The sequence below is a fragment of the Thermobia domestica genome, chromosome 14 (genome assembly GCF_964235325.1).
Source record: "Thermobia domestica chromosome 14, izTheDome1.hap1.1, whole genome shotgun sequence".
In the NCBI taxonomy this organism is placed as follows: Eukaryota; Metazoa; Arthropoda; class Insecta; order Zygentoma; family Lepismatidae; genus Thermobia; species Thermobia domestica.
In genome coordinates, this window is record NC_137467.1 from 7291701 (window position 1) to 7306677 (window position 14977).

A 14977-nucleotide genomic window follows, 5' to 3' on the forward strand; every position below is an offset into this window, starting at 1 on the left:
TTAACCACCCTAAATAAAATATATTGTTTTTCAGATAAACTGTACGAGACATGTGTTCCTGGAACTATGAAAATGGCAGGAGGTTACCCAGATATCTCGACTTTTCCATTTCAAAGTTTTAGTTTTACTTTGAAAGATGGCAGTACGTACAAAATAGATGGAAAACTATTGACGCCTGCTGTGCAATATTTGCCAAGCACTGGGTGAGTTTTCCCCCTCCTTCTTTCCTTTAAACGTACATAGTCAATCAAGTATTCATCATTAAACTAGGTGCTTAGTGGATTGCGTCAACGCAACGTAAAATATGTAGTTTGCGATAATCGACATAGCAATTATAATGACTTTCTGCATTTTTTGCGTTGCGTTACTGCTCACAAAATTTCGCAAAGACTGGTACGGAATGAGTCCCCAGGTTGTGATGATATGTTTAAAAAGTTATAGAAGTTTCAATCCCGAATATACGTACGCTATGCACATTTGTTTTCCTTAATGTGCTTTATCTGTGGTTCTTAGAACAAAATGAAATGTAAATGACTTTTCGTTGTTTGTTCCCCATGGCGCGCCGATGTCCGCCTCCGTAGCGAAAGGGCGACAGAACCAAAACTTAGTAATCAAGTTCGTACATGGAAGTGATATCGAAACCAGCAGTGGTAAAAGTCAACTATTTCAGGTTTTAATCACTATAGCAGGAAAAACGGTAATAGATAGCGAGAAGCGATTTCCCGCAATCGATTGAGCACCCCAAGGATATACGTACAGGATGGCCCATAGTTATGTACAGTGAAACCTGTCTATGTTGGCCATCATTAGTTCCATCGAAAAGTGGCCAACTTAGACCGGTGGCCAACTTACAGAAAATAAGTGTGATTTCTGTATTTTTAGAATAGGATTTCTAGTATTACTTGATTGTAAAATTTTAATAAGCAGTCGCACGACAGCTACTTATAAATAATGTATATGGAGTAATCGTATGGTAACAATACACAGTACTATAAAATATTACTATAGTATGCAAGAGCGCCGATTTCTCTCTAAATTTGGGGGGGGGGCATTCAGATGCAGAAGGTATGTATGTAAAGATTTTAAGACAAATTGCACTCAAATTATACCAAATATTGTATACTCATAAATAAAATAGGGGCCACATGAGTTTTGGGGGCCCGGGCGCCTTCGGTCCCCCCAGGATCGGCACTCTTGATAGTATGTTTAATATATATATACATACCTTTCTCTTTCTGAAAACTAGTCTGGTACATTGGATTATTCGGATTGAAAACACAATAACACAAACAACCATGAAATAGAAGTGTATGTACGCAGTTTATTGAAATTGATATTATAGCACACTGAGTTATTCAGATTGAAAACAAGAAAAGCTAGGTTATAAATTGAGAAATTCATAGGCAATTTATATGACTTCTTTTCAGTTGTTACTGAATGGTGGTTCATTCTAGACATATTTACTTTATTCTTTTTGGCAGATATGCACTTTCTAATATTGTAGTTAACTACCTCTTGTTTCCCTCGGAGCAAAAGATGTTTTGAGAAAATCTTGAGGGAATTCATATCTCAAAACCTCCGCTACCTTTTGACATGCAGTCAGGTGCCAATAAATGACAATTGAGCTTTAACCTTGGGAATTTTCTGGAATTACTAAAGCTTCCCACTGATGAAAGGCGCCGATATACACCCTCCATTCCAAAAGAAACCGAACGTTTTTAAAAAAAACAACAAAAAAGCAATGTACATTTTGGAACAAATCATTTTTATTAATCAATGTATTCCCCTTCTGCATCGATACACATATTTGCACGCTCCAACAAGTTGTCAAACGACTTCTCCATGTCCTTTATTGGAATGGTCTTTAGGACGGCGGTCGTCGCCTTCTCAATGGCATCAATCGATGCGTGCCACTTTCCTTTCATCGCCAAATGCAGTTTCGGGAACAGATAGAAATCGCACGGAGCGAGATCTGGTGAATAGGGCGGATGATGCAACCGAATAATGTGATTTTTGACCAAAAATTCAGTTACAAGTCGCGAACGATGTGATGGTGCATTATCGTCCAAAAGAGTCCAACTGCCGATTTCGCGATATTCGGGCCGAATAGGACGAATTCTTGCCAGCAAACGCTTCATGACGCCCAACTAAAACTCCAGTGACTGTCTGGCCGGGCTGAACAAATTCTTTGTGGATAATTCCTTTTGAATCGTAAAAACAAATCAGCATCAACTTAACTTTTGACTTCACCAAGCGACTTTTTTGGGTGTTCCTTCATCCGGTGCTCTCCATTCAGCACTTTGCCGCTTTTTTTCGGGCTCATATTCAAAACACCACGTCTCGTCACCAGTTACAATCGATTTCAAGAAGTTTCGATCCTGCCGAGCAGTTTTAACGATGTCTTTGCAATGCGCAATTCGATCAACTTTTTGGTCTTCGGTGAGTTTGTGTGGTACAAACCGTGAATTAACCTTCTTAAGGCCCAAAACTTCGGTCAAAATGCGGTATGCGGTTGTTTGAGGAATGCCTAATTCGATTTCAATAACTTTCACCGACAATTTTTTGTTATGTTTGATGAATTCACGCACTTTTTCGATGTTTTCTTCCGATAATCCGGTTCTGGGACGGCCTGATCTTTCGTCATCATCCAGCGTCTCTCTACCCGATTTGAATCGCCTGAACCACTCGTAAACTTGCGTACGGGATAGACACTCATCATCATATGCATTTTGTAGCATTTGGTGCGTTTCACTAAAAGTTTTACCCAGTTTAACACAAAACTCAATTGCAGCTCGTTGTTTGAAACTCATTTTCCGACCGTTGTACACAACACACTGACAGTTGAAACGCAATAACTTTGTTGCCGTGCATCCAAATGTCATGACATTTATACCAGTTGTCAATGAGGGACTACGCCATCTACCGGTAAAATATTACAACAGATGGCACTAGTGGTACTATTTGTTTTCAAAAGTTCGGTTTCTTTTGGAATGGAGGGTGTAGCTAATGGTTTTACCAAAACAGACAGGGTAAACAAATACGTACAACCATTTCCTGAATTCCTGTACGTGCTTTTTTCTTATTCACATCTTCCTTCACCACCCTTTTATGAGGGTAGTGTTCTGGCCATTGACCTCCAAGAACAAATCGTGCGAATCTATGCTTCTTTGTGTCCAGTCACAAACACAGAACATCTGCCTCACATATGGGAATTCGAAAGAGTTAAGAAAAATAACAAAACTGTATTTTTCGTGGCCAAGATACGCAGGTAAATTTATCATTATCATCATAGGGTAAACATAACTTCAGTGTGGCCAACTTCCAAGATAGACAGGTGGCCAACTTATAGAGAAGTAAGTAACGAATGTCTTATGGGAAAATGTAGGTTCAAGAGGAACCCATGCTAAGATAAGCAGGTGGCCAACTTAGAGAGGTGGCCAAGTTGGCAGGTTTCACTGTATATGATGTTTGACTGACTTTGTAATTCTGGACAAGAAGTTTCGATATGACAACACTGTGTAGTCTAAGAGTGGGAATAACGGTCACTGGATTTAGAATCGTTAATGTGTGCCAGAAAGGATAGCGGAACAACTGTTTCTGCAACAGCGTGTCGCTGGGTCGGTCGACGTGGGTCAGTGAAGTGGCCAGCTCGATCTCCCGATTTGACGCATCTGACATTCTCTCATGGGATATTTTTGAAGGACAAACTGTACTAACAGCACAAACACAATTTGGCCGAACTAAGGGGAGCTATCACAGAAGAGTTCCACAGGATACCAGTGTCACAAGCAGCTTGTGATAACGTTGCTCTTCGTCTCCAGGCATATATCGATTTGGATGATTGCTCTTCGTCTCCAGGCATGTATCGATTTGGATGATTGCTCTTCGTCTCCAGGCATGTATCTATTTGGATGGTTGCTCTTCGTCTTCAGGCATGTATCAATTTGGATGGTTGCTCTTCGTCTCCAGGCATGTATCGATTCGGATGGTTGCTCTTCGTCTCCAGGCATGTATCGATTTGGATGGTTGCTCTTCGTCTCCAGGCATGTATCAATTTGGATGGTTGCTCTTCGTCTTCAGGCATGTATCAATTTGGATGGTTGCTCTTCGTCTCCAGGCATGTATCTATTTGGATGGTTGCTCTTCGTCTCCAGGCATGTATCAATTTCGATGGTTGCTCTTCGTCTCCAGGCATGTATCGATTTGGATGGTTGCTCTTCGTCTCGAGGCATGTATCAATTTGGATGGTTGCTCTTCGTCCCCAGGCATGTATCAATTTGGATTGTTGCTCTTCGTCTTCAGGCATGTATCAATTTGGATGGTTGCTCTTCGTCTCCAGGCATGTATCAATTTGGATGGTTGCTCTTCGTCTCCAGGCATGTATCAATTTGGATGGTTGCTCTTCGTCTCGAGGCATGTATCAATTTGGATTGTTGCTCTTCGTCTCCAGGCATGTATCAATTTGGATTGTTGCTCTTCGTCTCCAGGCATGTATCGATTTGGATGGTTGCTCTTCGTCTCCAGGCATGTATCAATTTGGATGGTTGCTCTTCGTCTCGAGGCATGTATCGATTTGGATGGTTGCTCTTCGTCTCCAGGCATGTATCGATTTGGATGGTTGCTCTTCGTCTCCAGGCGTGTATCAATTTGGATGGTTGCTCTTCGTCTCGAGGCATGTATCAATTTGGATGGTTGCTCTTCGTCTCCAGGCATGTATCGATTTGGATGGTTGCTCTTCTTCTCCAGGCATGTATCGATTTGGATGGTTGCTCTTCGTCTCCAGGCATGTATCGATTTGGATGGTTGCTCTTCGTGTCCAGGCATGTATCGATTTGGATTGTTGCTCTTCGTCTCCAGGCATGTATCAATTTGGATGGTTGCTCTTCGTCTCCAGGCATGTATCGATTTGGATGGTTGCTCTTCGTCTCCAGGCATGTATCAATTTGGATTGTTGTTCTTCGTCTCCAGGCATGTATCAATTTGGATTGTTGCTCTTCGTCTCCAGGCATGTATCGATTTGGATGGTTGCTCTTCGTCTCCAGGCATGTATCAATTTGGATGGTTGCTCTTCGTCTCGAGGCATGTATCGATTTGGATGGTTGCTCTTCGTCTCCAGGCATGTATCGATTTGGATGGTTGCTCTTCGTCTCCAGGCGTGTATCAATTTGGATGGTTGCTCTTCGTCTCGAGGCATGTATCAATTTGGATGGTTGCTCTTCGTCTCCAGGCATGTATCGATTTGGATGGTTGCTCTTCTTCTCCAGGCATGTATCGATTTGGATGGTTGCTCTTCGTCTCCAGGCATGTATCGATTTGGATGGTTGCTCTTCGTGTCCAGGCATGTATCGATTTGGATTGTAGCTCTTCGTCTCCAGGCATGTATCAATTTGGATGGTTGCTCTTCGTCTCCAGGCATGTATCGATTTGGATGGTTGCTCTTCGTCTCCAGGCATGTATCAATTTGGATGGTTGCTCTTCGTCTCCAGGCATGTATCGATTTGGATGGTTGCTCTTCGTCTCCAGGTATGTATCGATTTGGATGGTTGCTCTTCGTCTCCAAACATGAATCGATTTGGATGGTTGCTCTTCGTCTTCAGGCATGTATAAATTTGGATTGTTGCTCTTCGTCTCCAGGCATGTATCGATTTGGATGGCTGCTCTTCGTCTCCAGGCATGTATCGATTTGGATGGCTGCTCTTCGTCTCCAGGCATGTATCAATTTGGATTGTTGCTCTTCGTCTCCAGGCATGTATCAATTTGGATTGTTGCTCTTCGTCTTCAGGCATGTATCAATTTGGATTGTTGCTCTTCGTGTCCAGGCATGTATCGATTTGGATTGTTGCTCTTCGTCTCCAGGCATGTATCTATTTGGATGGTTGCTCTTCGTCTCCAGGCATGTATCAATTTGGATGGTTGCTCTTCGTCTCCAGGCATGTATCAATTTGGATGGTTGCTCTTCGTCTCCAGGCATGTATCAATTTGGATGGTTGCTCTTCGTCTCGAGGCATGTATCGATTTGGATGGTTGCTCTTCGTCTCCAGGCATGTATCGATTTGGATGGTTGCTCTTCGTCTCCAGGCATGTATCGATTTGGATGGTTGCTCTTCTTCTCCAGGCATGTATCGATTTGGATGGTTGCTCTTCGTCTCCAGGCATGTATCAATTTGGATGGTTGCTCTTCGTCTCCAGGCATGTATCAATTTGGATGGTTGCTCTTCTTCTCCAGGCATGTATCGATTTGGATGGTTGCTCTTCGTCTCCAGGCATGTATCGATTTGGATGGTTGCTCTTCGTCTCCAGGCATGTATCAATTTGGATGGTTGCTCTTCGTCTCCTGGCATGTATCGATTTGGATGGTTGCTCTTCGTGTCCAGGCATGTATCAATTTGGATGGTTGCTCTTCGTGTCCAGGCATGTATCAATTTGGATGGTTGCTCTTGGTCTCCAGACATGTATCAATTTGGATTGTTGCTCTTGGTCTCCAGGCATGTATCTATTTGGATGGTTGCTCTTCTTCTCGAGGCATGTATCAATTTGGATGGTTGCTCTTCGTCTCCAGGCATGTATCTATTTGGATGGTTGCTCTTCGTCTCGAGGCATGTATCAATTTGGATGGTTGCTCTTCGTCTCCAGGCATGTATCAATTTGGATGGTTGCTCTTCGTCTCCAGGCATGTATCAATTTGGATGGTTGCTCTTCGTCTCCAGGCATGTATCAATTTGGATTGTTGCTCTTCGTCTCCAGGCATGTATCAATTTGGATTGTTGCTCTTCGTCTCGAGGCATGTATCAATTTGGATGGTTGCTCTTCGTCTCGAGGCATGTATCAATTTGGATGGTTGCTCTTCGTCTCGAGGCATGTATCAATTTGGATGGTTGCTCTTCGTGTCCAGGCATGTATCGATTTGGATGGTTGCTCTTCGTGTCCAGGCATGTATCGATTTGGATGGTTGCTCTTCGTGTCCAGGCATGTATCAATTTGGATGGTTGCTCTTCGTCTCCAGGCATGTATCGATTTGGATGGTTGCTCTTCGTCTCCAGGCATGTATCGATTTGGATGGTTGCTCTTCGTCTCCAGGCATGTATCGATTTGGATGGTTGCTCTTCTTCTCCAGGCATGTATCGATTTGGATGGTTGCTCTTCGTCTCCAGGCATGTATCAATTTGGATGGTTGCTCTTCGTCTCCAGGCATGTATCAATTTGGATGGTTGCTCTTCTTCTCCAGGCATGTATCGATTTGGATGGTTGCTCTTCGTCTCCAGGCATGTATCGATTTGGATGGTTGCTCTTCGTCTCCAGGCATGTATCAATTTGGATGGTTGCTCTTCGTCTCCTGGCATGTATCGATTTGGATGGTTGCTCTTCGTCTCCAGGCATGTATCAATTTGGATGGTTGCTCTTCGTCTCCTGGCATGTATCGATTTGGATGGTTGCTCTTGGTCTCCAGACATGTATCAATTTGGATTGTTGCTCTTGGTCTCCAGGCATGTATCTATTTGGATGGTTGCTCTTCGTCTCGAGGCATGTATCAATTTGGATGGTTGCTCTTCGTCTCCAGGCATGTATCTATTTGGATGGTTGCTCTTCGTCTCGAGGCATGTATCAATTTGGATGGTTGCTCTTCGTCTCCAGGCATGTATCTATTTGGATGGTTGCTCTTCGTCTCGAGGCATGTATCAATTTGGATGGTTGCTCTTCGTCTCCAGGCATGTATCAATTTGGATGGTTGCTCTTCGTCTCCAGGCATGTATCAATTTGGATGGTTGCTCTCCGTCTCCAGGCATGTATCAATTTGGATTGTTGCTCTTCGTCTCTAGGCATGTATCAATTTGGATTGTTGCTCTTCGTGTCCAGGCATGTATCGATTTGGATGGTTGCTCTTCGTCTCCAGGCATGTATCAATTTGGATGGTTGCTCTTCGTCTCGAGGCATGTATCAATTTGGATGGTTGCTCTTCGTCTCGAGGCATGTATCAATTTGGATGGTTGCTCTTCGTCTCCAGGCATGTATCGATTTGGATGGTTGCTCTTCGTGTCCAGGCATGTATCGATTTGGATGGTTGCTCTTCGTGTCCAGGCATGTATCGATTTGGATGGTTGCTCTTCGTGTCCAGGCATGTATCGATTTGGATGGTTGCTCTTCGTCTCCAGGCATGTATCAATTTGGATGGTTGCTCTTCGTCTCCAGGCATGTATCAATTTGGATGGTTGCTCTTCGTCTCGAGGCATGTATCGATTTGGATGGTTGCTCTTCGTCTCGAGGCATGTATCAATTTGAATGGTTGCTCTTCGTCTCCAGCCATGTATCAATTTGGATGGTTGCTCTTCGTCTCCAGGCGTGTATCGATTTGGATGGTTGCTCTTCGTCTCGAGGCATGTATCAATTTGGATGGTTGCTCTTCGTCTCCAGGCATGTATCGATTTGGATGGTTGCTCTTCGTCTCGAGGCATGTATCGATTTGGATGGTTGCTCTTCGTCTCCAGGCATGTATCAATTTGGATGGTTGCTCTTCGTCTCCAGGCATGTATCAATTTGGATGGTTGCTCTTCGTCTCCAGGCATGTATCAATTTGGATGGTTGCTCTTCGTCTCGAGGCATGTATCAATTTGGATGGTTGCTCTTCGTCTCCAGGCATGTATCGATTTGGATGGTTGCTCTTCGTCTCGAGGCATGTATCAATTTGGATGGTTGCTCTTCGTCTCCAGGCATGTATCGATTTGGATGGTTGCTCTTCGTCTCGAGGCATGTATCAATTTGGATGGTTGCTCTTCGTCTCCAGGCATGTATCGATTTGGATGGTTGCTCTTCGTCTCGAGGCATGTATCAATTTGGATGGTTGCTCTTCGTCTCCAGGCATGTATCAATTTGGATGGTTGCTCTTCGTCTCCAGGCATGTATCGATTTGGATGGTTGCTCTTCGTCTCGAGGCATGTATCAATTTGGATGGTTGCTCTTCGTCTCTAGGCATGTATCGATTTGGATGGTTGCTCTTCGTCTCGAGGCATGTATCAATTTGGATGGTTGCTCTTCGTCTCCAGGCATGTATCAATTTGGATGGTTGCTCTTCGTCTCCAGGCATGTATCGATTTGGATGGTTGCTCTTCGTCTCGAGGCATGTATCTATTTGGATGGTTGCTCTTCGTCTCGAGGCATGTATCAATTTGGATGGTTGCTCTTCGTCTGCAGGCATGTATCTATTTGGATGGTTGCTCTTCGTCTCGAGGCATGTATCGATTTGGATGGTTGCTCTTCGTCTCGAGGCATGTATCGATTTGGATGGTTGCTCTTCGTCTCCAGGCATGTATCGATTTGGATGGTTGCTCTTCGTCTCCAGGCATGTATCGATTTGGATGGTTGCTCTTCGTCTCGAGGCATGTATCAATTTGGATGGTTGCTCTTCGTCTCTAGGCATGTATCGATTTGGATGGTTGCTCTTCGTCTCCAGGCATGTATCTATTTGGATGGTTGCTCTTCGTCTCGAGGCATGTATCGATTTGGATGGTTGCTCTTCGTCTCGAGGCATGTATCGATTTGGATGGTTGCTCTTCGTCTCCAGGCATGTATCGATTTGGATGGTTGCTCTTCGTCTCCAGGCATGTATCTATTTGGATGGTTGCTCTTCGTCTCGAGGCATGTATCGATTTGGATGGTTGCTCTTCGTCTCGAGGCATGTATCAATTTGGATTGTTGCTCTTCGTCTCCAGGCATGTATCAATTTGGATGGTTGCTCTTCGTGTCCAGGCATGTATCGATTTGGATGGTTGCTCTTCGTCTCGAGGCATGTATCTATTTGGATGGTTGCTCTTCGTCTCGAGGCATGTATCGATTTGGATGGTTGCTCTTCGTCTCCAGGCATGTATCTATTTGGATGGTTGCTCTTCGTGTCCAGGCATGTATCGATTTGGATGGTTGCTCTTCGTCTCGAGGCATGTATCTATTTGGATGGTTGCTCTTCGTCTCGAGGCATGTATCGATTTGGATGGTTGCTCTTCGTCTCCAGGCATGTATCTGTTTGGATGGTTGCTCTTCGTGTCCAGGCATGTATCGATTTGGATGGTTGCTCTTCGTCTCGAGGCATGTATCTATTTGGATGGTTGCTCTTCGTCTCGAGGCATGTATCGATTTGGATGGTTGCTCTTCGTCTCCAGGCATGTATCTATTTGGATGGTTGCTCTTCGTCTCGAGGCATGTATCGATTTGGATGGTTGCTCTTCGTCTCGAGGCATGTATCAATTTGGATTGTTGCTCTTCGTCTCCAGGCATGTATCTATTTGGATGGTTGCTCTTCGTCTCGAGGCATGTATCGATTTGGATGGTTGCTCTTCGTCTCTAGGCATGTATCGATTTGGATGGTTGCTCTTCGTCTCGAGGCATGTATCGATTTGGATGGTTGCTCTTCGTCTCTAGGCATGTATCGATTTGGATGGTTGCTCTTCGTCTCTAGGCATGTATCTATTTGGATGGTTGCTCTTCGTCTCTAGGCATGTATCGATTTGGATGGTTGCTCTTCGTCTCTAGGCATGTATCTATTTGGATGGTTGCTCTTCGTCTCTAGGCATGTATCTATTTGGATGGTTGCTCTTCGTCTCTAGGCATGTATCTATTTGGATGGTTGCTCTTCGTCTCTAGGCATGTATCTATTTGGATGGTTGCTCTTCGTCTCTAGGCATGTATCGATTTGGATGGTTGCTCTTCGTCTCTAGGCATGTATCTATTTGGATGGTTGCTCTTCGTCTCTAGGCATGTATCTATTTGGATGGTTGCTCTTCGTCTCGAGGCATGTATCGATTTGGATGGTTGCTCTTCGTCTCTAGGCATGTATCGATTTGGATGGTTGCTCTTCGTCTCGAGGCATGTATCTATTTGGATGGTTGCTCTTCGTCTCTAGGCATGTATCGATTTGGATGGTTGCTCTTCGTCTCGAGGCATGTATCGATTTGGATGGTTGCTCTTCGTCTCTAGGCATGTATCTATTTGGATGGTTGCTCTTCGTCTCTAGGCATGTATCGATTTGGATGGTTGCTCTTCGTCTCTAGGCATGTATCGATTTGGATGGTTGCTCTTCGTCTCGAGGCATGTATCTATTTGGATGGTTGCTCTTCGTCTCGAGGCATGTATCGATTTGGATGGTTGCTCTTCGTCTCTAGGCATGTATCTATTTGGATGGTTGCTCTTCGTGTCCAGGCATGTATCGATTTGGATGGTTGCTCTTCGTCTCGAGGCATGTATCAATTTGGATGGTTGCTCTTCGTCTCCAGGCATGTATCTATTTGGATGGTTGCTCTTCGTCTCGAGGCATGTATCGATTTGGATGGTTGCTCTTCGTCTCTAGGCATGTATCGATTTGGATGGTTGCTCTTCGTCTCCAGGCATGTATCTATTTGGATTGTTGCTCTTCGTCTCGAGGCATGTATCAATTTGGATGGTTGCTCTTCGTGTCCAGGCATGTATCGATTTGGATTGTTGCTCTTCGTCTCCAGGCATGTATCAATTTGGATGGTTGCTCTTCGTGTCCAGGCATGTATCGATTTGGATGGTTGCTCTTCGTCTCGAGGCATGTATTTATTTGGATGGTTGCTCTTCGTCTCGAGGCATGTATCGATTTGGATGGTTGCTCTTCGTCTCGAGGCATGTATCTATTTGGATTGTTGCTCTTCGTCTCGAGGCATGTATCGATTTGGATGGTTGCTCTTCGTCTCGAGGCATGTATCAATTTGGATTGTTGCTCTTCGTCTCCAGGCATGTATCAATTTGGATGGTTGCTCTTCGTGTCCAGGCATGTATCGATTTGGATGGTTGCTCTTCGTCTCGAGGCATGTATCTATTTGGATGGTTGCTCTTCGTCTCGAGGCATGTATCGATTTGGATGGTTGCTCTTCGTCTCCAGGCATGTATCTATTTGGATGGTTGCTCTTCGTCTCGAGGCATGTATCGATTTGGATGGTTGCTCTTCGTCTCGAGGCATGTATCAATTTGGATTGTTGCTCTTCGTCTCCAGGCATGTATGAATTTGGATGGTTGCTCTTCGTGTCCAGGCATGTATCGATTTGGATGGTTGCTCTTCGTCTCTAGGCATGTATCGATTTGGATGGTTGCTCTTCGTCTCCAGGCATGTATCTATTTGGATGGTTGCTCTTCGTCTCTAGGCATGTATCGATTTGGATGGTTGCTCTTCGTCTCCAGGCATGTATCTATTTGGATGGTTGCTCTTCGTCTCGAGGCATGTATCGATTTGGATGGTTGCTCTTCGTCTCGAGGCATGTATCAATTTGGATGGTTGCTCTTCGTCTCCAGGCATGTATCTATTTGGATGGTTGCTCTTCGTCTCGAGGCATGTATCGATTTGGATGGTTGCTCTTCGTCTCCAGGCATGTATCGATTTGGATGGTTGCTCTTCGTCTCGAGGCATGTATCGATTTGGATGGTTGCTCTTCGTCTCGAGGCATGTATCTATTTGGATTGTTGCTCTTCGTCTCGAGGCATGTATCGATTTGGATGGTTGCTCTTCGTCTCGAGGCATGTATCAATTTGGATTGTTGCTCTTCGTCTCCAGGCATGTATCAATTTGGATGGTTGCTCTTCGTGTCCAGGCATGTATCGATTTGGATGGTTGCTCTTCGTCTCGAGGCATGTATCTATTTGGATGGTTGCTCTTCGTCTCGAGGCATGTATCGATTTGGATGGTTGCTCTTCGTCTCCAGGCATGTATCTATTTGGATGGTTGCTCTTCGTCTCGAGGCATGTATCGATTTGGATGGTTGCTCTTCGTCTCGAGGCATGTATCAATTTGGATTGTTGCTCTTCGTCTCCAGGCATGTATGAATTTGGATGGTTGCTCTTCGTGTCCAGGCATGTATCGATTTGGATGGTTGCTCTTCGTCTCTAGGCATGTATCGATTTGGATGGTTGCTCTTCGTCTCCAGGCATGTATCTATTTGGATGGTTGCTCTTCGTCTCTAGGCATGTATCGATTTGGATGGTTGCTCTTCGTCTCCAGGCATGTATCTATTTGGATGGTTGCTCTTCGTCTCGAGGCATGTATCGATTTGGATGGTTGCTCTTCGTCTCGAGGCATGTATCAATTTGGATGGTTGCTCTTCGTCTCCAGGCATGTATCTATTTGGATGGTTGCTCTTCGTCTCGAGGCATGTATCGATTTGGATGGTTGCTCTTCGTCTCCAGGCATGTATCGATTTGGATGGTTGCTCTTCGTCTCCAGGCATGTATCGATTTGGATGGTTGCTCTTCGTCTCCAGGCATGTATCGATTTGGATGGTTGCTCTTCGTCTCCAGGCATGTATCGATTTGGATGGTTGCTCTTCTTCTCCAGGCATGTATCGATTTGGATGGTTGCTCTTCGTCTCCAGGCATGTATCAATTTGGATGGTTGCTCTTCGTCTCCAGGCATGTATCAATTTGGATGGTTGCTCTTCTTCTCCAGGCATGTATCGATTTGGATGGTTGCTCTTCGTCTCCAGGCATGTATCGATTTGGATGGTTGCTCTTCGTCTCCAGGCATGTATCAATTTGGATGGTTGCTCTTCGTCTCCTGGCATGTATCGATTTGGATGGTTGCTCTTCGTGTCCAGGCATGTATCAATTTGGATGGTTGCTCTTCGTGTCCAGGCATGTATCAATTTGGATGGTTGCTCTTGGTCTCCAGACATGTATCAATTTGGATTGTTGCTCTTGGTCTCCAGGCATGTATCTATTTGGATGGTTGCTCTTCTTCTCGAGGCATGTATCAATTTGGATGGTTGCTCTTCGTCTCCAGGCATGTATCTATTTGGATGGTTGCTCTTCGTCTCGAGGCATGTATCAATTTGGATGGTTGCTCTTCGTCTCCAGGCATGTATCAATTTGGATGGTTGCTCTTCGTCTCCAGGCATGTATCAATTTGGATGGTTGCTCTTCGTCTCCAGGCATGTATCAATTTGGATTGTTGCTCTTCGTCTCCAGGCATGTATCAATTTGGATTGTTGCTCTTCGTCTCGAGGCATGTATCAATTTGGATGGTTGCTCTTCGTCTCGAGGCATGTATCAATTTGGATGGTTGCTCTTCGTCTCGAGGCATGTATCAATTTGGATGGTTGCTCTTCGTGTCCAGGCATGTATCGATTTGGATGGTTGCTCTTCGTGTCCAGGCATGTATCGATTTGGATGGTTGCTCTTCGTCTCCAGGCATGTATCAATTTGGATGGTTGCTCTTCGTCTCCAGGCATGTATCGATTTGGATGGTTGCTCTTCGTCTCCAGGCATGTATCGATTTGGATGGTTGCTCTTCGTCTCCAGGCATGTATCGATTTGGATGGTTGCTCTTCTTCTCCAGGCATGTATCGATTTGGATGGTTGCTCTTCGTCTCCAGGCATGTATCGATTTGGATGGTTGCTCTTCGTCTCCAGGCATGTATCAATTTGGATGGTTGCTCTTCGTCTCCAGGCATGTATCGATTTGGATGGTTGCTCTTCGTCTCCAGGCATGTATCGATTTGGATGGTTGCTCTTCGTCTCCAGGCATGTATCAATTTGGATGGTTGCTCTTCGTCTCCTGGCATGTATCGATTTGGATGGTTGCTCTTCGGTCTCCAGGCATGTATCAATTTGGATGGTTGCTCTTCGTCTCCTGGCATGTATCGATTTGGATGGTTGCTCTTCGTCTCCAGACATGTATCAATTTGGATTGTTGCTCTTGGTCTCCAGGCATGTATCTATTTGGATGGTTGCTCTTCGTCTCGAGGCATGTATCAATTTGGATGGTTGCTCTTCGTCTCCAGGCATGTATCTATTTGGATGGTTGCTCTTCGTCTCGAGGCATGTATCAATTTGGATGGTTGCTCTTCGTCTCAGGCATGTATCTATTTGGATGGTTGCTCTTCGTCTCGAGGCATGTATCAATTTGGATCGGTTGCTCTTCGTCTCCAGGCATGTATCAATTGGATGGTTGCTCTTCGTCTCCAGGCATGTATCAATTTGGGAT

General features: G+C 44.8%; 1 protein-coding gene across 1 annotated transcript in view; it reads left to right on the forward strand.

Moving 5' to 3' along the window:
- The window catches only part of LOC145669494 (kynurenine/alpha-aminoadipate aminotransferase, mitochondrial-like), a 63620-nt gene that overhangs the window by 18497 nt on the left and 30146 nt on the right, over window positions 1–14977 (forward strand). Inside the window, exon 3 of the mRNA XM_081737674.1 lies at window positions 35–203. Within this exon, the coding sequence (XP_081593800.1) occupies window positions 35–203 (169 nt within the window). The remainder of the gene's footprint in view (window positions 1–34; window positions 204–14977) is intronic.